This window comes from Streptopelia decaocto (assembly GCF_964273445.1).
Source record: "Streptopelia decaocto genome assembly, chromosome: 16".
In the NCBI taxonomy this organism is placed as follows: domain Eukaryota; kingdom Metazoa; phylum Chordata; class Aves; order Columbiformes; family Columbidae; genus Streptopelia; species Streptopelia decaocto.
This window is the reverse complement of record NC_138671.1, coordinates 5,643,527-5,670,305: the sequence shown is the minus strand read 5'-3', so window position 1 is coordinate 5,670,305 and position 26,779 is coordinate 5,643,527. Positions and strand designations below refer to the sequence as shown.

The 26,779-nt window shown below is 41.7% G+C and overlaps 1 protein-coding gene across 2 annotated transcripts in view; it reads left to right on the top strand.

The window, feature by feature from the left end:
- The window catches only part of SPAG9 (sperm associated antigen 9), a 62,762-nt gene extending 42,672 nt beyond the window's left edge, over window positions 1–20,090 (top strand). The window contains exons 15-30 of one of the 2 annotated variants that reach the window (XM_082067038.1): window positions 370–499; window positions 761–853; window positions 1,139–1,306; window positions 2,108–2,279; window positions 3,330–3,557; window positions 4,792–4,987; window positions 5,824–5,946; window positions 6,483–6,563; window positions 7,048–7,115; window positions 8,332–8,480; window positions 9,624–9,795; window positions 10,773–10,886; window positions 12,551–12,589; window positions 13,457–13,633; window positions 14,386–14,523; window positions 16,394–20,090. In XM_082067038.1, the coding sequence (XP_081923164.1) occupies window positions 370–499; window positions 761–853; window positions 1,139–1,306; window positions 2,108–2,279; window positions 3,330–3,557; window positions 4,792–4,987; window positions 5,824–5,946; window positions 6,483–6,563; window positions 7,048–7,115; window positions 8,332–8,480; window positions 9,624–9,795; window positions 10,773–10,886; window positions 12,551–12,589; window positions 13,457–13,633; window positions 14,386–14,523; window positions 16,394–16,509 (2,164 nt within the window). In that variant the 3' untranslated portion in view covers window positions 16,510–20,090. The remainder of the gene's footprint in view (window positions 1–369; window positions 500–760; window positions 854–1,138; window positions 1,307–2,107; window positions 2,280–3,329; window positions 3,558–4,791; window positions 4,988–5,823; window positions 5,947–6,482; window positions 6,564–7,047; window positions 7,116–8,331; window positions 8,481–9,623; window positions 9,796–10,772; window positions 10,887–12,550; window positions 12,590–13,456; window positions 13,634–14,385; window positions 14,524–16,393) is intronic. The other variant, XM_082067039.1, reaches the window with a different exon arrangement.
- Window positions 20,091–26,779: the final 6,689 nt, after the last annotated feature.

Sequence of the window (26,779 nt, the reverse complement as noted above, 5' to 3'; positions counted from 1 at the left end):
CGCAGTTTCATTTTAAGTTCAATGGAAAAATAGTACATGAGTCAGGCTAACAAGTATCTGTTATTATGTTTTTTCTTCTCCCTGTGTTGCTTTTTGGCAATATATCCTTTTGCTTTACAACTTTTAGAGCTTTTAGTAGAAGATACTGATAAGAGACTCTGTGGTTTTACCTGTCTTTCACAGGTCCCTTAGAAACAGCCCACAGGGAACCTGCTGTTCTAGAAATGATGTGTGGAAAAACTAGTGATCTCTTTGGTAACCTGGTGCTTCCACGGAGATCTGGTCTACTGAGTCCAGTAGCAACTCCGATTACACAAAGAATTCAAAGGAGCATAACTAACAGGTTCTTTATTAACGCTTCTTCCCTAGAACTGAAGCCAGTTTAGCCTCGCGCAGAGAGCAGAAGAGGGAGCAGTATCGCCAGGTGAAGGCTCACGTTCAGAAAGAGGATGGGAGAGTGCAAGCGTTTGGCTGGAGTCTACCTCAGAAGTACAAACAGGTATTACACTTATGTCTTCAGATGTGGTGGGAACAACCTCATGATTTGTGGCATTTGAACAGAGCATAATTTCACAGCTCGTGTTTGAGTGATTGCAGCATTTTTTTTTTGTTGAACTCTTGCAGTTGAGTGTCTTTTGAAGGAAAACCATAATGCAAGTCTATTATATTTAATACTCTGATCAACTGATTCCAAAGACGAAAGGTAAAAACTTTTCTGTTTGTGTTTTTTGTTGTTATTTTCTATTTTATTTTTTTTTAGGTGGCAAATGGTGGCCAGGGTGACAATAAGATGAAGAACTTGCCTGTACCTGTTTACCTGAGACCCTTAGATGAGAAGGATACCTCGATGAAAGTAGGATATTGACAGTGATGATCTAGAGACCTGGACAACCTGTAGCTTGAATATTTTTAATTTAGACTCTTATTTTCTTTTTTAAATAAAGTTGCTTCTTTTTGAAGCATAGATGAATCAGAATTTAAGCTTCAGTAGAAATGTACCTGACTTTAATCTCAATGAATTCCCTATAATGGACTGCAGATATATAATCATTTTGATATGACTTAGCATGTTTAACAATGACTGTGTCTCATTTGTTTTAGTTTAATATTGAAGTGGAGTATTTCTTTTTCTTCCAAGCTGTGGTGTGCTGTCGGGGTGAACCTTTCAGGAGGGAAAACACGGGACGGCGGGTCTGTGGTTGGTGCTAGTGTGTTCTACAACGATGTGACCGGTACGGATGCAGATGGCAACAAGCAGCAAACAGGATCTCAAAGTAGCTTAGATAGACTCGACCAAGAGCTCAAGGTAAGGTCACTGTAAGGCACGTTCAGCAGTTTATATAGTTAAATATGTTTACTGTCTGTCTATAGATTGAGAAAATATTTTGTAATCAGGCTTATTGGTAATGAATAGATTTTTCTCACATAGTCATCAACCCAAGATATTTGGGTTAGTTAATCCAACTACAAAAATGCTGCAATTCTTTCCTGTGTGCCAGCTTGTTGGCAAATCTGAGGAGAGGATCAATTTTACATCAAAATGATATAAATGCTTATGCCAGCGCTGCCTGCTTTAAAGAACGTTTGTGACAGAATTGTTCATGTTCTGACTACCATCAGACATGAACAATTCTGTCACAAATGTTTTTTAAAGGTGCCTGTGTCATTGTTTAAACATGTCGTAGTCTTCATCTTTTCATGAAGAAGCAATGAATGGAATTGATATTAAGGGTATAAAAACAGAGACTTAATTTTGAAGTGCCTTGGGACATTACATTAATCTGTGGCAATACCAGGTATGGTGACTGGCATGTAAATAGTGTTCTTAAGTAGCTTTACACTTATCTAACTGTATAATTGTGCAGTGTAATTTTCTGTAGCTTTCTACATAGGTATGAAATATGAGGGGGTTTTATATTCTAAATATATATAGAAAAAGTGATTACATATAATTTTACGATGACATTAAAGATATTTAACTTATCACATATTTGTGTGTATTTCTGTAGTTAATAATGTAAGAACATGTAAGATCAAAGGTAATAGTTTTATTCTTGTCCCCCTTCCTGTTGTTATTCACTTCTGTTCTGCCTTTATTCTCCTTCAGGACCAGCAGAAGGAGCTGAAACATCAGGAAGAATTATCCAGTCTAGTTTGGATCTGTACTAGCACACATTCTGCTACAAAAGTTATCATCATTGATGCTAATCAACCAGGAAATATTCTGGACAGTTTCATTGTTTGTAATTCTCACGTGCTTTGTATTGCTAGTGTACCAGGTAAAGACTTGTGATGTTTTAGCTCCTGTTTATTAATTGTATCTTATTCAGATTTTCTTATGCAAAAAAAACCAACAGTGTGATAAAATGTTACTGTAACACAGCAAGTGTTCAGTTGTAGGGAAGACTATTGGATTCCTACTCCACAGTTCTACTCTTCGGTTGGCTCTTGACTTAAATTAACTCAATGGTAGAGAGATGTTGGCAACCAAGACTAAGTATTTTGTCTGCTGTATTATAACTTGTGCAATAGTGCCAATGCTTCATGGCACTGTGAACGTCACGAAAGAAAAACGTTGGCTTTTTAGACCTCTTCATCCTCTTGAAGTCAAGTCGCAAGTCTTGGAGCTTCCTGTAGAGGGAATCCTTGTTACATGGAGAGTGTATGGGCAGCGTGTGCTGAGAGAAGTTTAATAGGAGGATATTGTGATTCTGGAGAAGAACTAATTGTGTGCTTTTGGTTTTCTTGTTTCTTGGCTTACATTTATAGAAATTTGTAGCACTAGTTCCAGTGGATGTTTTGTTTAATAAGCTCAGAAGAAATCTCTTTCCAGTGAAGATTGAGGTTTTGCTGCACTGAAACTACATATAACTTGTAAAATCAAAGCAGCATAAAATATATTAAAATACGATAAAAATTTCAAGAAACCAATAATAAAATTTTAAGTCTTAAAAGTATTTGAGAGGGTTGTATGAGAGAAAAACAGCTTTCCTTTCAGAAAAAGGGTCTGCTGCAGTTAAATTCTTCATAAAGGCATAGATAGGCATTCCTGCATATATACACTGTTATAAAATCTAATTTCAATGGAAAATTTATTTGAAATAGAAATAAACCAATAGGAAAAAGTTTTTAGGTTAAAATACGGTGTATGACATTCAGATGTGCAGCATGTGTAGGTACTGCTTTTGCTTTTTGAGCTTGTAGATGGGCATCTGCATGCTAAATCTCAGCTGCTGGAGAGTTCATTCTGCTTGAAGCTTAGTTTGTTATTAGATGGAAAAATCATTCACCTTTACGTCCACAAGAAATGAGAGTTTAATCTCTTTCAGGGGCACGGGAAACGGACTATCCGGCGGGAGAAGAAGGGTCGCAAGAGGCAGATCCCAGTCAAGTGGACAAGTCGTCTCTGTGTGGGAGTATGACCAGTAACAGCTCTGCCGACACCGACAGCTTACTGGGAGGAATCACGGTGGTTGGCTGCACCGCGGAGGGGGTCACAGCGGCACCCCCAGCGCAGGATGCAAACGGCAGCTCGCCAATGGCAGAGAAACAATCAGGTATGAGAATCTTACAAGTATGCCAGGGATGGCCAAATACCATTAGGCCTCACGGGAAAATGAATGGTGTAGGTATTGAATGTAGCAGCTTGTCCCTAAGTGGTGATGACATAAAACAAGTACTCTGGGAAATGGCCTATGAGTCTTTTGTGTCCAGTTATGGGCCCTTCAGTTCCAGAAGGACAGGGAACTGCTGGAGAGAGTCCAGTGCAGGGCAACGAAGATGCTGAAGGGTGTGGAACATCTCTCCTGTGAGGAAAGGCTGAGGGAGCTGGGGCTCTGGAGCTGGACAAGAGGAGACTGAGGAGTGACCTCATTCATGGTTATCAATATGTAAAGGATGAGTGTCACGAGGATGGAGCCAGGCTCTTCTCGGTGACAACCAATGATAGGACTAGGAGCAATGGGTACAAACTGGAACACAGGAGCTTCCACTTAAATATGAGAAGAAACTTCTTCATGGTGAGGGTGCCAGAGCTTGGACCAGGCTGCCCAGGGGGGTTGTGGAGTCTCCTTCTGTGCAGACATTCCAACCCGCCTGGACACCTTCCTGTGTAACCTCATCTGGGTGTTCCTGCTCCATGGGGGGATTGCACTGGATGAGCTTTCCAGGTCCCTTCCATTCCCTTCCAATCCCTGATTCTGTGATTCTGATATACTTGCACTGTGTAATTGTAGCTGAAAACTTTGTGGAGATGATAGTAAATGAGCCCAGACAATTGCTTCTTTCAAATAAGTTTGAGAGAACTGTGATCTAAAGAGAGCTTTTAAGGTATTCAGTATTTGAAATGCAGATCTTGCTGACAGATGACTAGAGAGAATGTGAATATATGCCTTAAATCTTGTAAAGTCTTAATAGAGATTTAAGGGAAGCTGCTCACTTTATAGGCATTCGTAATATTTTCTGTCATATGCCCTCCAGAGCTGTTGATGGATGTGTGATGGCTGGACTTGTTCACTGCTATTCTGGTTAATCACTCAAAGGACAATCCGTGCCATCAGTCACCAGGTTGATTCTTAGTGCATTTGACACCTGTTGATGCAGTGCAACCCACTAAAGTTTGAGTCTTTCTGATCTGATTTTTTTTTTTGTTTGTTTAGATTAAATACCAAATCTGTGTTGTGTCTGTCTGGTTATTACAGCTATTCACTTAAGTGTTAAGCAAGCTCTGGCTGGCTGAAATAATTGAGCCTTCTTTCACAGTTTTTTTTTTCAAATTTTTTTATTCCATAGATATTGCAACTGAAAGTAATTCACTAGATGAGAACATTCCAACAGCAGAGGAGGCAACAGAAGCAACAGAAGTCAGTGCAGGGGCAGGAGAAGACACAGCTGATATCGCACAAACTGGAGTCTACACAGAGCACGTCTTCACGGATCCGCTGGGAGTGCAGAACACAACAGAGGCGTCTCCAGTATACCAGCCTAGGTGCGCAGTCTCAAGCCTCACACCTCTTAAAATGCATTTAAAAAGAAAAATATATTTGTAGGAAAACAACATGGGGATGAAATGACTACTTATTTTTAAGTGTTGTTGAGGTTTATATACATAGTCTTAGTACAAGCCACTCTATGGTTTGCTGGCATGAAAGGGTCACCTATGCACAAAGAGTCTGTCTGTGAACTTGTATCCCTTGAGTATAGACACCTCCAGAATGGAATGGAGTGTTTGTCACCCAGTCCTCTCGCAGACTTACTGTGAATGGTGCTGATCTAGTCATGCCCATTTAAATTCCCTGTTTTGATGTCAAAATAAATAAGGATTACACTCCCTTCTTCCAGTCAACTGGTTGCTCAAACATATATTTACTTTCTCAGAATAATCCATCTGTGAGTAGTTACAGGAGTGGAGAAGAAGCTTGAAAGGAATCAGTATTTCATATCTTCAGGAATCTTCACTCTCCACATACAGGCACAAAAGTATCATACACCTTTTAAAGTGTTTCTCTTAACATTTGCCTCTGATGTAGTGACTCTCCTGCCATTCCCCAGAGATAGCAGCAATACTGACAGCCTTGAATGGAACCTAAATTTCCTTCTATAAGTAAATTTACACTTGAAGAAATTAATTGTTATTGAGGTTTTCATCTGTATCGCTGTACTGTTATGCACAGTTGTTGATTCTTAGATACCTTATGTACTTCAAAATCCAATGTAAACACTAGCAGCAATGAAGGAAATACCTAGGTTATAATCTGAGTAATCTGTGCACTTCATTCGATGTGTTTTAACTGTTGGGTTGTGGGTTTTTTGTTTTATTTTTAGTACTGAGTCAGAGTTATATAAAGACATTGCAGTTTTGCCAAATGAGCAAGATCTAGTGAGAGAAGAAGCACAGAAAATGAGTAGCCTTTTGCCGACAATGTGGCTTGGAGCACAGAATGGCTGGTAAGAAAATGCTAAAACTGCTAAATGCATTTGGAAATATTATTTTAAACTTGCATTTTGTGCCTACAGGCCTGATAACTGACTTGAGTCAAGATAAAGTCCAAGATGGCCTCAAGAGATCCTAAACTTGTACACTTTGCTACACTTAGGTATTACAGAATTCAAAGGAAGTATTGTAGGTGATTAACAAGCTCTTTTTGGTGGATAACACTTATCTGCATAAAAAATCTGGTGGTTTTTTGTAGACAAAGAAATTGTTATGGTCTGATAATTCCATAACTTTCAATATTTTATTATTTTAGAAAAATAAATTGCCCTTTTTACTGCGGATGTACATGCAAAGGAGTTGCTTTAGGCCTCTGAAAAAAACATTCTGTTGCTCATTTATGGTTTGTTTTTTTAGGGGAAGATGTAAACTTATTTTCCCTTTGATTGTAGATTTCAGTTATAGGGGTTTTCTTTTTTTTTTTTTTTTTTTTATGCTGTCTGGCAGACCTTTCCTAGTGCTTTTAATGCCTCCTGATTTGTCTTTGCAGCCTGTATGTTCATTCATCAGTGGCCCAGTGGAGGAAATGTGTTCATGCCATTAAACTTAAAGATTCTATTCTCAGTATTGTGTAAGTCCTGAAAGAATGTCCTGTCAATCATAATTAACTTCTGTTAAAATACTCGCAAAATAGCTTTATATTTCCTCCTCACGTATTGGGAATGCCAGTAGCCATAAATGCATGTGTATTCTTTGAGGGGCGGTGGAAAATGAGGAGTAAGGAAAAAGAATGGAATCTTGTATCTGTTGGAAATCCTGTAGCTCAGATGATGAGCTGTAGCTGTATACATGATATTCTTGGTATCTGTGTGCTTGAAACAGTTAAGTTTTTATCCCTGATGTTTTCTTCAGGTGTTGTAGCTAGATGTATTTTAAGCTTTTTGAGCTGGATTTTGATACCTTGTTACTCTGTCTTGGGCTGTATTGTAGAAATCACTAAGGCTAATGTGAATAGAAAAAGTATATTGATATATTAAATGTTTATACATTAAGCTTGCCGTCTGATAAATTCAGTCTAACGGTGTATGTTCTTGTGGCTCCTTTTTTTTTAACAGACATGTAAAAGGAATAGTATTAGTTGCACTAGCCGATGGAACACTAGCAATATTTCACCGAGGAGTGGGTAAGTATTAGATCTTGAAACCAGTGGAGTTATAACAGTATTTAGGAATGTGCTGTTTATAAATAGCATTCCGAAAATGTGCTCCCCAGTGGCCTTTTTACAGGTTGTCTTGAGACATCTTTCTAGTATTTCAGTTGCAGTTTCAAGTCCCATTTTTGCACTGTCCTGGTGCCTCCTGGAATGTTTTTCTTACTCTGAGAAGGAGGAGAAAGGGATATATCTGAGCTAAATAGCAAAAAGCCAGTTGCTCAAGTCCACATGGATCATAATCTCTTTTGTTTTTTTCATTATACTCAATAGTCATGTCTTCTGTTTTATTAATTGTGTTAATAATTATCTGTGGCCAAGTCCTTCAATGGGAGTTTTGTAAGACTCCCTTCTGAATTTCTGCCCAAACTGTTATTGGACAAGTTCCATTCCTCAGCCTCCAGAATAAGGACCTGGAGGGGAAGCTCTTGCTGTGAGCAACTGGAACTTACCTGTTGGCTTGTTTCCACAAGCTCCTGATTCATTTGTTCTTGTGGAGTTTAAATCCCTGTGCTCAGCATTTAGAATTAAAGAGGTTGCACAGCCCTAATGGCAGATGCATCTTCCCCAATATTTGCATCAAGTTATGTTTTTACCGTTCATTTGTTCTGAAACTCAAACTCTAGTAGCTTACAATCCTCAAGGATCTGGAGTAAATGTCAGTGATGATCTGTGGCCTCAGTCTGCAGAAGAATTTACTTTGTGTTCAATGACCAAATACAGTATGCTTTCAGTAGAGTTCAGGTGCCTTTCTTGAGATTTTGCAGCATATTTTAAGAAGATCTTGATGCTCTGGCCAACATTTCTGTTCGGTCAAGCAGTAAGTGCCCAGCGCTGTGTGGTTAGTTTCTTGTAACATACACTGATGCCCATCCAAGTAAAGCATTTAGCACTAGATAGCTTGCTGTTTTTAAAAATGTTTTGATGTGTTTTGAACATGAGTCACTGTACAACCTTATAATATTAAAAACATAGTAGGATTTGGGATGTTGGTAGTTTCTATAACCAGTTGCTCTTTTTTTTTTAACGAGGAGCCTAGCCATAAACTTGTATTGACTTATCCAGATTATTATAGTGCTTTTAAAAAGATTAGACTGTTAAGATATTTCCCTCTACTTCTAAAAGATTTTAAAACTCATAGGAGCCTATGTTTTGGTTTGGTTTTTTTCTTTTCCTTCTGTTTTTAAAGATGGTCAGTGGGATCTGACGAACTATCACCTCTTAGACCTGGGCCGGCCGCATCATTCGATAAGATGCATGACAGTGGTACATGACAAAGTCTGGTGTGGCTACAGGAACAAAATCTATGTTGTTCAACCAAAGGCCATGAAAATAGAGGCAAGTCAAAATGGTGTTTGAAATAATTGTTACATTTTAATGCCATCTCATGCTACAGCTCAAACTCCAGAGTAACTCCAGAGAACAGTTATTTGGTCATCAGTACAGAAACAAGTAACCAAATTTATCTTGGGAAGTACTATTACTTTTTTTTTTAAAGATGTTTTCACTTTTTGGAAGATTTTTGAGCCATGATGAGACAGTTCTCGTGTATTGGAACCAATTTCTTGAGGATTTAGTTCTCCATTTCTAGCTGACCGGGAACTGGAAAGTGTCCTTATGCAGAGCTTGTGAGGGGAGCTCCCTGCTCGTTCCCTGTGTGTGTGCCTCTCTATGTTCTCCACCCACCTCTGACCTGCTTTATAATCTGTCTTTGCATACTTTAGAAGTTTGTAAGTGTTAATATTGAACATGCTCTCTCTCCATAGAGTGGTTTGTTTGTATAAGGTGTGTAAGCTGCTGTTTCTGCACTGTTTTGTGTGTACCTGACATCTCAAGTATAGAAAGTGGTTAAGGTTTCTGAAAGCCATTAGCAGTATTAATATTTCACCATCTGCTAATTGGTCTGAGACATGGGCCAGACCGTTTGAAGGTGACTCTTCAGCTCTTCTGAAAATACCAAGCACCCAATTAATCATCTGTTTTTCTGCAGGAGACTATATATGTTGGAAAATAGAATTTAAGGAGTTTATACAACAGAGAAGTGAATTGTTTTGTTGGTGAATAGTGTGTATTTTGCATGAGTGGGTTTACATGCAAGAGCAAGGCTTGACAGAACTAGGAAGAAAACTGCTTTTTGGCAGATGTATCTTGTGCTGTGACAGGAGGGCCTCACACCAACCAGGCTTTGGGTTAAACGGAGATGGAAGCTGGAGCAGGCTGGGATAAGATATGTAAATGAAGACACAGTAAGAGACGATGACTTTGAGATTGCACTCCAGGGGAGGGAATTGGCATTTTTACTACTACCTTACCAGTGTCGTATGGTGATTGTAACTAAGCTAAATGCTGTATCTGCTAGTGACCCTGCAACTCAGAGGGTTGTAGATGACTGAAGAAAATTGCCAGTGTAAGACTAACAGATAAGTCATTCTTATTCTTTCCTTTGTTTCATCTTCTAATTTAAAATCCAATCTTCCGTAGAAGTCATTTGATGCGCACCCAAGAAGAGAAAGCCAAGTGAGGCAGCTGGCGTGGGTGGGTGATGGGGTGTGGGTGTCCATCCGCTTGGACTCCACCCTGCGTCTCTATCACGCGCACACGTATCAGCATCTACAAGATGTGGACATTGAGCCTTATGTAAGCAAAATGCTAGGTAAGTCGATAAGAAAAACTCTTGTGTTCTTACACCTCTTGCTGTCTGGAGTGTTCTTTTCCTGTTGTGGATCGGGCATTTCTCGCTGCAGACCAGGGGAAGGGTGGGTGGAAGGGCAGTCAAATCCTCTTTGTGAAAACTTGAATCTGGAAGTAGAAGCCGAAGTCAGTCTGTAAAGCATGATGAGGGTGATAGGTCTTCTGAGACAGTCTGATGCCTCTACCTGGTGTCTAAAGTGTCCCTAAAAACTCAGGACTAATGAGGAAACTGGTGATTAGATTGGGCATCAATAGAGACACTAAAATCTCTTTTTATTGTACTGATGCCTTTTTAAAAAATCTAAGAGTGGGAAGAATCCATTACTTGTGTGGAAGCGTTGCCTCTTTCTCAAGAAAATCTGAATACAAAATAGCAATTTTTTATTGCTATTGAAGCTAGTAAGCTGATTTTTTAATGAATATTTACATAAGAGCAGTTTGACCACCTGCATAACACAACAAGTACAGGTAATTGGGCCATGGGAAGTACTTCACAAGTAACTCCTGTGCCATTGTGCTTAACTAGTCAGCCACCTTCTGCTCCCATCATAGTGCTAATGGATGAGAAATTAATTTTAATGGATGAGAAACCATTTTCTTACATCTGCAAACTCACCTTTGTTTGTTTGTTTGTTTGAAAAGCTGCCCTGGTGCTCTAAGCCCCAAAAGATTTTATTGTGCAGCATTATGGAGCCATTATACCTTCTGTGCTTCCTCACAGTTAATGTTAGACTTTCTGGATAGGTTCCCAACTTAATTAACAGTATTCTAGCATTTTAGGTTATCTTTACAAATTAAATGTACTCTACCTTGTTTCTGTTGGAAGTGGGAGGGAGTGACTTGTCTGTGTGGTTTGGGAGTTGGAGTTAAGATTCTCTGTTATGGAACTAAAAGTATTCTTGCTCATAATTTTTGATGAAAAGCATCTTTTGTTTTTAGGTACTGGTAAACTGGGATTCTCATTTGTGAGAATCACAGCTCTTATGGTGTCTTGTAATCGTTTATGGGTAGGAACAGGAAATGGTGTCATCATCTCCATTCCATTAACAGAAAGTAAGTAAAATATAAATGAGTAGCACTGTGCAATATGTTGTAGGCACAAAAAGAGAATACTAAATATCATTCAGATGCTTGCTAATGGATAGAAAGTGTTACTGCCAGGTCTGAATCTTTCAGGTTTGTGACAGATTTAGGCCTGTGCGATGTTTAGCACCTAATCTGTGTACGTGGTTACAATTACTCTGAGCAAAAAAGTAAATCTCAAATCTCCTGTACTTCAATTTGAGCATAGCTGCTGTGGCTTGAATGAGGGAGGCTCTTTGAAGTCTTAGATGTGTTATGAGCATTAGCAGCTTTTATAGATGTTTATTGCTTGTAAGAGATGGCTTTACTTTTATAATTAATGTCATTTTTGATTGCCATATGATCCTCATGCTTGAGAATTCATCCCAAAGCTGGACTGAAACAGCAGTGGTACCGACACATTCAAAGCTAAAGGAGTTGTAAATATGTTCTACAAATAGGGCACTAACTTTTAGGTAAAATTCCAAGAACACAAATCCAGGTATCTGCTTAATAACAGACCCCAAACTGTTGTCGTAGGATGAAGCTCCTTGGGGGTGGGAGGGGAAACATTCAGACATGGGCAGCTGAACCTCGGCAGAAGGAACAGTCCAGTTCAAGGGCAAAAGAAGTCTTAAAATGGTAAAGCCTGGGAAGAATCTGTGTGTAAAGTGATGGCATTGAAAACAACAACAAAAAACCCAAACACTCATGCCTGAGACTAACGTTAAAACACATGGACAGAAGCTTCAGCAAATAAAATACAGAACTTTTAGTCCCAATTGTACTGTTGTTATATAGAAAGTAGTACAGTCTGACAGGTGAAATTTTTAGGTTAACTTAGTAGTTAAAAACTCTTCATGTTGTTTCTGCTTTGTTGAACAGCACATACATGCGTTGTTTCTCATACTGTTCCATTACATTGTCCATCCATTCAGTAAATGTCTTTTTTTGCATTGCATGAGCGTACTAGGGGAGGACAGACTTCCTGTCATGAATTTGAAATAGTTTAAGTCATGCTTTCAAAAATTATAGCTCTTAGTTTGCGTCAAGCTTTATTTGACGTTTCTAGAGAGGTTTGTCTTAAAACAGTAGCGAACATGAAGAGATCCCTATTAAAACTCTTCCATTTAATTTCAGTTTTGTTAGTTGTTTGTGAATCAGAACAGGTTGTGGGTAGCCTGATAGTGGTTTTGAGAACCCTCGTTACAAATATTCATGGCCTTCAAAAACAATCGCATCCTTGCATCTCTCACTTCCCCGGGTCTCAAGAGCAGGACATCTTTCAAGATCTGCAGGATGATGTTTCAAAAGGGCACTTGAAAACATGAGTTGTTATATGTCATTTGGGTAGCCTCCTCCCAAGGAAAGAGAGAAAGGGGAAACATTGCTAATCGATAATAGACTTTATAGCAATAAAGCACATGAAAGTGGCAGTGCTTTTGTTGTCCATTTGGTGCTGAAACTTCGATAACACAGTGTTGTTCTTTGTGACTTTTTACTTGAATCTTCTGTAATTCGATACTGGTTTTAGGAGCTAAATTTTTAAGCTCTGCCTAATCAAAAACCAAACTATGAGAGTGGTGGGTTCTCATTAATCCTTCTCCTCTGCTGTCGTACCTCTCCATTTCCCCTTTCCTCCTTTCTCACTTTAGCTGTAATCCTCCACCAGGGACGTTTACTGGGGCTGAGGGGTAAGTGCAGATCCTGAACAAAAATCTATTTTCAGGCTTCTAATAGCCACTTCGAGGCTGTTTCCCACTCCTTATAGATTTACCCTCTGTATGTTCCTACATGTTCTTCCACTTGCAGTTACTGCATTGCAGCGGTTTTATGTTTGCTACATGGCCACCAATCTGCTCAGCAGTTTAGCATATCATCCTGTGTTGCAACTGAACTTTCATACAGACTTTGTTTTTCTTCCAGCCAATGTGATACCATATCTTATAACTTTGTCATTAATCCACATCATTTACTGTCTTGTTACAAATCACCGTTTCTTTCACTCCTTTGATAGTCTCTGGAATGGAGATGGCTTGTATGTCTAGCATGAGTACTTCTCTGTTTTAATGGATTTTAAAACTTCTCAGTAAAAACTAGATGCAGAATTATAATAGGGTAGCTCCTTCATGCCCACAGGTGGCAATTTTTAGGCAATTTTTGCTGGCAAGGGGATACCCTGCAATTAGTTGGAATGAAACTGTCTTTAATTATATGTTTAAGTACACTGAATTTGCTGATACTGAAACACATTAGAGGCACTTATTTTCTATGAAAGATACAGTCCTTTCGCAAATTATTTTTTTCCAAAAGTAGGATATTAAAATCTGGTGTTTATGCTAGACTAATAAGAATCCTGCTCCATTTTCTGATGTACTTAAAATAACGAGCATGCAATCTTTTTTCTTTCCAGCTCTGTCTTGAATTGGCATTGCTGCCCTCCTGTTTCATTTTTATCTAAGTTGGCTTTAGCTTTTAGACGGTACCATAAGGTTTCTTAACAAATAACCACTTCTGTAATTTGTAATTTTCAAGTAGAAAACACTTCTCTTCTTTTACAGCTAATAAAGCAGCAGCAGGCTCTGGAAACCGTCCGGGGAGTGTAATACGTGTATATGGTGATGAAAACAGTGACAAAGTGACTCCAGGGACATTCATACCGTATTGTTCAATGGCACACGCGCAGCTTTGCTTCCATGGGCACCGTGATGCTGTCAAATTCTTTGTCGCAGTACCTGGTGAGGTTTTATTACCATTCTTCAAATGACGTTTTCACCCTTATTTGCTTAAACATAGTGTTTAGGCAAAGATAGCGAGTGTTTGAAATTGTACATTCAGAAACAATCGATATTTTCTTTACAAGACTTGTCTGATTCCCAAGTGCAGTATTGTTTAGTGGGAGCAGAAGAGTTTGGTCACAAAGAAAGTAGTGTTTTATCTGGGAAAAAGATACTGTTGTGAGTGCTTGTTTATTAAGAAGGCAGTCAGCTGCTAATTGATGTAAGGCCCAATTTAAGAGTCTGGGGAAGGATGAGCTGCTGAGGGAAGAGCCCTCAAAGGAAAGAATCCTGGTTGGAAAAGCTGAGAGTTTCCTGGGAGCTGCAGTGCTGGCTGGATACGCTCTCAGTGCTCGTGTGCACCTCATGTGCTGGAGGTGAATGACAGAAGTCTGCTTAGCGGGCTGAATCAGTTCACTTGCATGTCTCAAAGTCTGTGTCTGTTTCAGTGTCACTCTCTAGAGCTGCATGTGTGTTGTGAAATCTATCGAGGGGCATTTAATTCTCTGATTTTCATTGAGCTGACCTGAACAGATTCATCATCTCTTTAGAGGGGTGAAATCAGAGCGAAGCTGGCATTCTGTCCCTCGCTGAAGAGACACTGGTTAAGTGTATCGTTAGGCATTAAGTGACCAAAAGTGATCCAATGACCAAATACAGGTGGTCTTACTCTGTGAGATGTGGCATAAAGATGTGTTCTGTTTTTAATCCAGGTCAGGTTGTTTGCCCACAGAGCAGCGGTGGAACAGAGCTAACGGCTGATAAACCAGCCCAAGAGTCCTTCAACCAGAGTCCCTTAAAATCGATGTTGGTGATAAGCGGTGGAGAGGGATATATTGACTTCAGAATGGGTAAGAAATACCAATCTTAATCAGTTGTGGCCTTTTCATACTGAAAGGTCATGAACCATATTATAACTTCCACTGTGAATGCAGAGTGCATTGTGTGATCAGTCGGTATGTGGGTGTTAAGGGAGCGTGGGGATAAAAGTATCTTTGTGCTTCCTCCACACCTTCAGCTTCGTCTTCTCAGAGTAAATTACAACCTCTGAGATGACTCTGTAAAAAGGTTTATTTGAAGCTCTGCTTTGGAGTCACGTACCACCTTATCATTTATGCCTTCAGTCCTACTTTGGAACATTAGTCTTTTATCTCAAACTGCTGGAAAACATGTCCTTAGTTACTTAAATGTGCAGACCGACTATAAAAAAAGTCATGTATTACATGAAGAACACTCAGACTAAAATGTACTCGTTTTTGAGTGAAAAGGGGGAAAATGCAGTTCACTGTTATTTTTTCATGCCCTTCTTATTTTGATTGCTGCTTTTTTTGGACAGCACTTTTGTATGATCTAGCCCATGAAAGATTTTTTGTGTAAGCATCCTTTTATTTAATTGAAGCTTTTGGAGGAATGGAACCATAACCACTCCCTTTTGTTATATGCTTAGAATCCGCAGCTGGAGACCTTGACAAAAGGTTTGTAAAAAGCAGTCTTGGCTCCTAGACCTGGTTTCGACCTTTTGCCTCAATCTGTGTGTAGTATTTAAAAACAAAACAAAACCCCAAAACCAACAACTTCCAAAACAGCACTACGAAGAGGGAGCCATGAAGCCCAGCCCAAATTCTGTCATCCCACCAGTCAATAAAAACCGGGTTCCTGCTGGTGACCCTGGTGGAGTCACACAGGGGACAGGACTGGAGGCAGTTCAGTGCTGCGCTGTAGTATCAAAAATGTTGTGCTTGTTCCAAGCAAGCTGGCGTAACCACGTACCAAATGCGCATTTTGCTCTCCTCGTGGCGCGATTCAAAGCCGTGAACGTCAGCATCAGCACTACAGCTGCATTAGCTCAGCTCTTACCACATTGTGCAGCAAACCAGCTCAAGAGCGAGTTCAGGCCATTCTGTGTTTGGATTCCTCCCAAGTAGTCTGACCAGAAAACCAGCCAGAGTGTGTCTTGAAACCTGCCTGAAGTTGTGGGTCAGTTCCCGTTTCATCTGATTAAACTGATGTTCTTCTGTACCACGAGACTGCCTCTGTGTTGGTGTTTGCTGCTGTCTGTGTGCAGTTTTCTTCAGCGGTTGCTCTGTCACCTTTGATCCAAGTCAACTCACGTCACCAGGAGTTTAGATGTGGTTATGAAACTGCTCTTCTCTTTTGAAGAGCAATAGTGGAGAACAGGCTCAAGGCTGTCCTGTGTTTGCAGAGTTGTAACAAGCTCGAATAACTGGAACGAGAGGAAAGACAGGGGAAAAAGGTTCATCATATACATGAGTTGCATTGTCTTATTTGTGCTCAATTACTGCTCTCATTTCCAGAGCACTTCATATAGTTGGTGTGTTTATGCCAGCACATGTTCTACTGTAACCATCTCCATTCCTGCCTGGGAGGGACTGCAGGTTTGCAAATTAGATTGTTGCTTCCCTGCCTCAAGAGCTATAAGTAATGCAACATGAAGAACATGGATGCTTAAACTACAGTTAATTTGGGGGGTCTGAAACCGAAGAATGTGACCATCAGAATACTGCCCTCCGAAATAATTACGTGGCAGTCTTTCAGTTTGTAATGTATATATTCACAATCTTGAATATGCTTTTATATGAGCACAGAGTGACTGCTGTCTTTCGGTGTTTCTCTTGTGAAGCTCGATGTTGTTTGCCTTGCTGCTTCTGGTGCTAATACTGTTTCTTCTTGTCTGCCTGAATCGAAGCTGTTGTTTTTCAGGTGATGAAGGTGGAGAATCTGAACTCCTTGGAGAAGCTCTACAACTTGAACCTTCTGTAGCCAAAGCTGAGAGAAGTCACTTGATAGTGTGGCAAGTAATGTGTGGCAGTGAGTGAGCCTGTAGGACACAGCTGGAGACCTTAAAAAAAAAGAAAAAAAAAAAGAAAAGAAAAAAAAAAGAAAAAATAAATAAAAGCTTCTGCATGTTTTTTTTTATTTTGTGAAACCTGTTTCACTACATGATGTTGAAGCATTTCTTTGCTGTTTAACTTTATATTGCAAATCTGTCATACCTTTAACTATACAGGAATTAGCTTGTGCTGTTTTACTGCACCCGTGTTACATGGAACAGTATAATGAAATCGGATCTTTCTCAAGAATGGTGTCCACACCATAGTAAGCAACAGAGACATTACTTTTACTGTACCACGGCAATCTGATGTAGTTCACTTCTTTGGTAGTCTCACTTGAGTCCAGCTTTATTACAACTGAGCTTCATTTCACTGTATAACGTATTGAGTAAAACAGCAAAGTTATTCCCACAGTATTAAAAAACTGACAAATTCTAAGATGGATAATTAAGACTCACCCAAATATTCCGTGAGGGCTAAAGCAAACTGTAAATTTCAGCTTTTGTTTTCAAACCTGGAAAGTCTTGCTTCCGTAGTGTATATGGTTTAATTTGTTACATTCGTCAGAATTTATGGGGGGAAGGGAGGATTGTATAGGAATTAAGATGACAATATTTAAATAAAATTACATGTTTTCACTATTGAACCTTAAAGTTTGAGAACTGCTGCCCTCAATAATGAGCAATTTTCAGCATGACGTTTTCCCATTTCCCTGACGTGGAACAATTTGGTTTCCAAAGGTTATTCTTAGGATTATTTAAATTTGAAAACAACTGTAAAATTCTTGAACAGGGGATACGTTTTGGTTTGTTTTTTCTTGTCTTAACTCCTTATGTCCCAAGCACTAGAATGATCTTCTCTGCCTAGCTGGTCAAACTCATGAGGCACTACATGTGTGAAGGTTGGAGACCTGGATTAGAGCACGAGAAAAGACTGAGAGTGTACAGGAAATCTGCGTTCTGCCCAAGTGAGATTGTAGAGGAACTTTAGTGCCAGATAATTAGGTACAAAATGTTATATTTTTTTGTAGTTGCATACCCCAATTTAGTAAAAAAAATAGTTTAGCAACACTGTTAGCAGGTAACACTAAGATATTGAGCAAATGGATGAAAGTCAGGAGGCTCTAATATTAGGCTGACATTCTGTCTACTCACCATCTATTTTTTTAACCATAAGTGTGAGTTGAAGACTGTCCTCCTTTTACATTGAATTTCCTACATTAGTATCAGACCTAAGTTAAACACTTCATGATTTCTGTACTTCGGAACATTTTAAACCCAGATTTGTTATTTCATTTAGTCTCTGGAAAGGAAAAGTTTTGAGGGGTTTTAGAAAACATCCAGCATTTACCCCCAAAAAGGCTGGGACTGTTCTGTTTGGGTTAGCAGAGAAATTTAGTAACCTGATCATGGGAGAGAACTGAACAGTTTCAGAGAAGTAAATATAGAAACACTTTTTTAAAACTGCCTAAACATTTTTATGCAATAGGAGCAGTTCTGGTATATCAGGCAAACATGTGTTTATATATTTTCTTAATTTTCTAAATGAACACATTTAGCTGAGGTCTATTGTGTAAATATATATTTAGGCAGCTTTTTCAAATGCATATCATAGCTGATAAACCAGAAAAAAACTCCATTCAGGTCTATTGGTTAGATTTATATGTATAAATACTTTTTAAGCGACATATTTTGTACACAGCTGTTCCTCTCGTAAATATGTATTTAGGACATGTATTATGTAGTAAAAGTCCTTATTAAAGATATCTAATATCTTGGTAGTATTTTTCTCTTCAGAATGCCAAAAGCAATGAGAGCATGTTGTTCATAATTTGCTTTCCAAATTCATCTTTAACGTCCCTCTTAAAGCACTTTGGCTTAAATACAAAGCCCGAGAGCTTTTTAAAAATTATACAAATACAGAAAGCAAACTGGCTAAACACTCTTAGACCTGTTTAAAACTGACATAGACATGAATGCTGAACCTGAAGCACATCTGAATTAACTTATGGAATTGGATGACTAAACTTTTACTGTTGTGCAGAACCTTCACTGTGAGTGGTGCAGTTTCATTGCTTCTCCTGCCATTTTCTTTCTTCTTTCTTTTCTTTTTTTTCCCTTACACTTTATAAAACACAATCTCCAAAGCTTTTATTCACTGATGGGTTGTCACATTCTCATGTTCTCAGAAGAAAAACGCACAATTCTGTTCCTTGGTTCTCGTATAGGGTTTGATTTGTAATTTAGCGATGAGCAGTTTTCTCTGAATGGCTCCACTGCTCCGGAACAGAGCAGTTCCATCTGGCGAGTGTGTACCTGGTCTTTTGCCAATTGTAACTGGTCCACCGTGCCATTTTAGTCACCTCAGTGGGCCAACTCTTGCAAATTTTTCAGAGAGTGATTGTTTCTGTCCAAAAAGTGGAAGGGTTTTAAAGAAAACAGTAAGCTAACTGTGTATCACTGTGGGTGTAGATAAAAGGCATGTGCACTTCTCTGTATTTCTCATTTGAAAACTTTATCCCCTGTCCTAAGGTACAGTAGATGAAATGGGTCCCTACTGTCACCACAGTGCAGTGGGATTTGTAAACTCTACTTAAGGTCGCTCTGAACGGTGAATAAAGCCGGCGAAAGCCCGGGCGCTGAGCTGCCGCTGCCCTCCCGCCAGCCCTCATGAACGCGTTAACGCATGCACTCATGTGCTTAAAGCACCGGATCAATAGGAGCTAATCTCCATAGCTACGGCTTGTCCATAGTTCGGAAACATTTCGAGCACAAAATCTGCAGCACAGGCCTTGCCCGGGTGAGGGTGTTTGCGTGGTGGGGGTGAAGCGCGTTGTTCAGCTGCTGCGTCGCCCGTTCCCGCCTTGGGTCAGGTAGAGCTGGCAGAGCGTAGACACTTTATCATAGGCTGCCTTAGTAACAAACAAATGTTAAATCTGTTTTATTATACTAACTGTTCTAAAGAACGTGTGTCTTTTAAAATGCTGTGTAACTGAATATTTATTTCCATGTGAGTATTATAAAAGCTACCAAAGGATTAAACCTGACTTAGCACTCTTGTAAGTGGCCCTGTTGAGACAGAGCCTTGTGAAGGCCCTGCTCTGTAAAACAAGACGTGGTAAACTCAAATACGGTTCTTTAGGAAGATTAAATGTTTTTTCTTACAGGGTTATGCCATATTGTAACAACCTATGTTGCACCTCAAAGCATTTTTCTATACACTAAATGTCTCTCCTGCCCTCTAACAAGATTAAGTTTCCTTTATTAATTTTGTTGATGCACATTTCTCAATCTTTTAAACATATATTTTAAACATTTTATGGTCTGTAATTTTTGGAAGTTTTGTCTGTTGGACACTTTACGCTGAATTTTACTTGCCTCTGTAATCCGAGATGGATACTACAGCGTTAAACTTGCTGTCTGTTAAAACTTGAGGCTTCTTTTCTGTGAGCGGAAAAGCTCATATAGCAGTGTAGTTATTTCAGTATTTATTTCTATTATTGAATCCATGGGGTTCAGAATGTAACTTTGTACATGAAATATATATAAATATGTATATGAAACATGCATTGGGTTGGTGTTTTCTTTGTAGTCTCATGTGAAGTTCAAAGGTTTTTGATGCTACCACAAGGGCATTGTGAATGGGTATTTCACACTAACATCCAAATATTGCCATCATAAATACAGGTGGTGATATATTTGGATCAGCCCACAACTACTGTAGTCCTGGTGTCTCATATTGGGCCTGAGCAAGAACTCTGAAGACAAAACCGGGTTCACTGGCTGGATCCCAAATGGTCCATGCTGGGGGGGCCTGGTGCGCGGCCCACTCACTGTGATCCACGGGGGAGGAATCCAGAGATCCACTTCCCTGCAGTCATGTGAAATACGCACTGCAATTGATTTTTCAAGTTCTCTTAGCACCTTACCAAAGGTTCATCTAAGCTCAGGCACACGTTACTTACCACACAGCATTTCTAAGGCAGAAGAATGCAGACTCGGTGGCAAGAGCTCTTCTACTGCAGAAACAGGACACTTCGCTACAGCCGGGGTTTAATTTTTTCCTGGCTCATCCGCCGCTTTCTAACCACGCTTGTCCCAGCAATTTCTCTTTATTAGTATGTAACTAGTGGCCATGCCACTGGAATACTTGGTTAACTGGAACACCGTCCCTGATATGCCAGGGCCGTGATGCCCTGTCTGCAATGTGCAAACATTAGGTACTCATGCATCTCTCCAGCATAGTGAAGGGCCTACGGAAAGTCCTTGCTTTTGAATACCTCTAGGATGCAAATACTTCATATTTGCACATGCAAACCATCCACAGTTCAGAAAACACAAAGTGTCCTGTTACCAGTGTTGTACCAATTAGGAATTATATCATCTTAGTGCTTAAAAAACACAGATCTTTTGTTGCTCATTTACTGGAGTTTTCTTGCAAGATTTTTGTCTCTCCAGAACCCATGTACTGCCAGATTTCACTTTCCCCACAGTGTTTGTTTCCCAGGACGTGTCCATTCACATGCACATCACACCCTGGCCCTGTGCTCTGTGTGTGTGTGTATTCAATGGGAAGAAGCATCATAGATCTTCACTCTGGAAATGCTGAAGCTCCCCTGGCAGCCCCGAGAGCCCCTCAGGTCTGTGGGTGAGTAATTTCATTCTTCAGATCCTGTACTGGGACAGAAGCACTAATAGAATTATGAACTAGGTTAAGGTGTTACACGTGGTATTTAGAGACTAAAGTTTTAAGCCATTATAAATACCCAAGCGCTTCTACAATGAACGTGGTGATAATTAGAAAAGCACTCACAGTTCTTGTAGCAGATTTTTAAAACGTTATCTCAGTTGTATCAGTCTCCTATAAAAAGAGGTGTTCACACCAGAATACAGAATATATTAATAATCATCCAGGATGTGAAAATGTTTCAATGTGAATGCTCTTTGTTGGAAAATACCTTTTTTTTGTGGGAAACTAAACCTCAAACTTACTGAGATTGAATGTAATAGCAAAGCAAAATGAGGGATTCTCTTTGCCATCACCCCCTTTTTTTCAGCATCCTGTAACCTCTCTGAAAGTTGTCCGAGCAATGCAGTCTGTAAATGCTTTTTAACATTATGATGGTCTCTGCACAAGTGCCATTTGATTCTACTGCCAAACAAGCACTGAGGGGACTTTTGGCCCTGGCCCACACTCCAGCTCATGGTGTGGCCGTCAGGACTTGGTGCTCAACTCCTTAAAAAGCTACTTGGAGAGGACAAAGCCAAGCGTGCAAATTGTATGCCTGCTTTTCAAAACACTCTGTAAAGTGATGGTTGGAACGGAACTGATGAGAAGTGATTATCACTTATTATCTGCTTGTACTTCTAGACAGGATGGAAACCTCAGGGCTGGGCGCAGTGGGGTCTGTTCAGACACAAGATGGTGCTCTTACAATTTGGAGACGATGTGGAGACTTAGAGGGAAAGCTGGAGTTTTCTCCCTGCCCCTCTCTCTCAGCATCCAAGTTTCAGGTTTCCTCTGACTGCTCTGAAGGTGAAGCTGTCAGCGGCCAGAGAAAGGAAAGGAGGATGCGAGTGTTTGATCCCGGCGGGTTCAGCAGTTGGCTCTCCCTTGTCTTGGCCTCTCTGCGGTGGGTGAAGTCGGGTTGTGGGGATTTGTCTGTCCCTGGTATGACCCCAGAGGCTGGAGGTGGCTGCTCCAGAGCTGGGACCTCCTCAGCCCATTGCACCTCATAACTGGGAAAGGAAAAGGTTTTCCTTTGTTAGAAACTGGTCCTGCTGGGCAGTGGGAAGGAGCTGGGAAGCTGGGGGAGATGAGTGTTTCATGGCACCGCAAGGGCCAAGGAGCTGCTTTGCAGCATCCCCCCGCCTGCTGCTCCTCCAGCCCCCAGGAAAGTTCTGTTCCAGTTTGCAGGTGGGATGTTAATGACCCCCTTAATTCACACCCTACCTGCAGGACCGTGGTTTGAAAGCCACAAGCAGCTCTGGCTGCAGCAGTGAGGGGCCGATGCTCCTCACATCCCGCCCTGTACGTTCCCCTGCCCTCCTGCAGCACAGGGGCTGGGGGCTCCGGGACATGCAGGAGGTTTCTGCGGTGAAAGGGGAGGTTTCTGCCATCACCCACTGCTGCCGCCACCTCCGCACAAAGTGTCACTGCCCGGGGGCTCCTGCTTTGGAGGCTGCCTCAGGTCTGGAGCTTAAATGCAGGAGAAAAGGAAGAAAGCAACGACAACAAAAAGCGTATTGGATACCTTCCCAGGCTTCGCGTCTGCTTTTCACTTCCACCTTTCGGTGCGTGGGGCTGCGATGGGGAGCGCTGTGTCCGGGGGTCCTGCCCTGGAGCTGCCGCCAGCCTGGTGGCAGTGGCAGCGCTTTGTTACGGTGTCATCGTTACGCTGCTTCATGGCCTGGTTTGCAGACATGGTCCTCAGGGCCTCCCTTTAAAACAAAATTAGGCTGATGCTTGCTTTGAGATTAAGGAAAATAAAGCTGCACTGGGTCAGATTGCACGTCCTGGTGTCCTGTCCGATGGAGGCTGAAAGCAAATGCCTGGAGAAGAGAGCAAGAACGGGACAGACCCGCAGGTCACCCCGCTGCACCTTCAGGATTGAAGACTCAGCTTCTGCCTCATGGAAACAGCTGGATTGAGGGAAAACAGTGCAGCTGTCTGTATCCCAGCAGGAAATCAGCTCGTTGGTTTGCAAAGGCAGCTGGAATACCTCTGGATGGGGTAAATACTGAGAATGAGATCAAGCTTTACGCTTCTTCCATCACTTCAGCTGCCACACGGGCGCTCCTGGCAGATGCTGTTGTGGGGATGTGGGTGTCACGTGTGGCTCCGTCCCCGCTTGCCTGGACCGTTTGGTTTCTGCTCTCCGGATGACAGAGACACGTCTGCGGGGATGAGAAGCACATGGACGACGTGTGAAGACTTCCAGCCTTTCAGGCCAAACCTGGCAGTGGTTTGGGTTGGGTGATTGCGGAGGGAAATGGTGTTTAGGGCTGATGAAAGAGGCTGAATCCAGGAGAGAAAAGACACTGAAGACTTTTTTGGCTGCTAATTGATGCGTTCAATGAGAGAACAGCAGGATCTGCGTGTGGGCAGGGAAAATTGAATTCTTGTCACAATTGCCCAAAAGGTAATGAAAATCCCTGAGATAAGAGAGGTGAATTGTGTGGCATCCACAAAAGCATTGGAGTCCGGTTGACTCACTTGCAAATAAAGACTGTGTGGGTGCTCGCTAGCAAAAAAAAGCTCTTCTGCCCTTTGCAGATGTGCCTGTATCTCATTCCTCCTGGGAAGGACGGATGCTGCAGCCTCCCTGTGCCCAGCCAGATCTTCAACAGAGCCCAAATTAAGAAGCGCTACAAAACGAGCTTGGTGGGGGCTGGAGTAGGAGCCCCATCCAAGGCCAGCACTAAAAAATAAAAAAGTTACAAAAGCCGGTAGGTCATAGCTCTAACTAAGCCTTTTATAGGCCGTAAATCCACATTTCCTGGATTTTATAGCTTCTGGTTAAAAATATAAAAACATACTATGTGATTGGAATAAGCCCGTTGATCATCTCTTAACACCAATACTGTGTTGGGAAAAGCTCCTCGGCCCACGAGCAGGGGAGTGTTCTCTGCTCCCCCAGAAAAGCTGGATGCGAGCAGAAAATGAGCCCCTGCCATGTATTTATATGCTGATAACTGAGGGACTTGGCCAGCGCCACATCACCACGCGGTGACATGATGTTGTGCCTTCTCTTTCAATAGCGTCGGTATCTGGCGTCTTTATTTCTGCGGGTTTTATGGCTGTGGAGGGTGCAAGAATCTATTGGCTTTTAATAGCTTGGAGTTATTTAGAGATTTTATTTGCCCGACAGCATTGGGCTTTCTGGGACGCTTTAGGAAGTGTAGTAATTAAATGTTTTTATCAAACACACCCACTTGGGGAATGTTAAACATTTTCTATTGGCAACACGCAATTCTGTCCTGATCCGTTCGGGGCTGTGACAGCATTGGGGACAAGCAAAATGCCGAGAGCTGAGCTGGTGGCCTGAAGATGGGCACCTGGCCTGTGCCGTGCGTTGACCCTCCTGGAACAGGCTTCAAATTCAATATACATGCTAGATGCATGGCTCTGAAACCATAATCTGGGTGCGTTTGTTATCTGTGGGTGGTTGGGGTGTCAGGGACCCTCCTCCCCAAAACGAGCCCTGGGCTCGACACCCTCAGTCCTGCAAATGTCTGAGCACGCACCCAAATTCGCGGCGTGTGACTTCAATGGGGCTATTCATGTCCCCGTGAGAAGTGTCCACATCGCTTCCTGCAGGATTAAGAGCGCTGTAAGCCTTAAATCGAGGGCATGAGAAGGGAGGAGAGAAATAAGGTTTACCCCCAAAACACCATGAGTTCCTTTGCTATCATGGATGAAGGACAAGGGCAGCAATGATGACTCTAGACTTCGGGAACTTCTACAAATGGGGGAAAAACATTGTCTTTCTTCTTCCTCAATGAAATTATTTATTCACAAGCCAGTGTTTCTTGTTTGCCAGCAGATGAACATTCAATTTGCTCTTTCTCACTGTGTGTGAGCACGCTGGGCTGGGTCCCTGTTCCGGAGTGAGGGGACATTACCCAGCATGATGCACCTCTTGGCCAAGACTAAGGTGGTCCACAAGGTTTCTAAGCCATTTTTCACTGTGGGCCCTGTGACCTTCCCTTGCTCCCTGGTCTTTTCCTGAGGATCTCCTGCCTACCTGACTGCTCCTTGGCTGTTATTTTTGCGGAGAGGCTGTATTCTGCATTTGTGCTAACTTGCAGCTCACGCTGCACTTTGACTCATTTTAATATTGTTACTATCTCAAACCTACTCCTTGTCACATATTTTGGGAGTAGGCAGGAGACATCCAAGAATCTGAAGCCAAAAATAGGGAGAATGAGAGAAAATAAAGTTATGACTTTGGAGCTCTTCTGACTCAAACCAGTCTCAGTCCGCAGTCACACCGGGTCTCCAGGGCACCTGGCGGGATGCACCCTCAGTGGGACGTACCCTCAGCTGTGACCATGCAGCCATCGGTCCCCTCTTCCCAGTCCCAGTGCTTTGCTTGTGCTGGCCGGGACTGCACTGGCTGTGCCATCACACCCACAGAATCACAGAGTGTCAGGGGTTGAAGGGACCTGGAAAGCTCATCCAGTGCAATCCCCCCATGGAGCAGGAACACCCAGATGAGGTTACACAGGAAGGTGTCCAGGCGGGTTGGAATGTCTGCACAGAAGGAGACTCCACAACAGATGTGCATCTGCTGGGCCAGGTGTGACCCCCCCAGAGGCGAGAGGTTCTGCAGGATTTAAAGCAGATATGTCGGGGGGATGCAGGCTGAGAACCAGCATCTGAGTGGTACCCGTATGAACCAAGGTGTGCTTTTGCAAAGATGTCACCGCTCGCCTTTCCCGCTGGTCTCGGTGGTGACAGGTGGTTGTGGTACCACTGGATATCAGCTGTTTCCATACAGCTCAGCTCCGGCTGTGCCGTGCAGGGGCTGTTCCAGCACATCACTTACGTCAGGCGTCTTTGCGTGTGATAGGGAGAACCAAACCCCACCACATTCTTCATGGTTTGTAGCTGCTTTAACTTCACTTAAGATCATGATTGATTAAGTCATGTATTTGTTTTTTAAATCCTTACCTATTTCATTCTGGTTTGAGCTACCACTCATTCTTTGAACTGAATCCATTTTAAATATCCTCCTCTCAGTCTGAGCTCTCCTGGTCCCAGAAGAGAAAACGGGTTTGCTGAGGGCTGCTGTTGTGGTGTTGGATTTCTCCTCTAGCGCAATGTCCTAATGTTTGAGTCAAATGTTTCCGGGAATAGCAGCTCAGTTAAATAATTCTGTTTCCGGAGGAATAAAAGAAGAAACTTTCCACTTGATCTCATGCACAATATCCTATATTTACGGAAACTAAACATCAGGCATAAATTGACTTGAGAGTCGCCTTTTAATCGACCATGATATTCTGATTTGCCAGGTCTGTCCTGTGACCATCACAACATGTCACTGGGTACGGGACAGTCAGCCGAGCTCTGGACCCGCTGGGTTTCAGGGTGGGCACAGCAGCGAGGCCGGGGGGTAACACCCCACCAGTGCCCGGCATCAGCCGACCAAGGGACTGTCCGTGCATCTCCTAATTTGGGCAGCGGCACGCCGGGACACGCCGGGAGCCCAGAACACGTCGTCTCGGCTGTTAAACCCGTGTAAGTTTCCTAT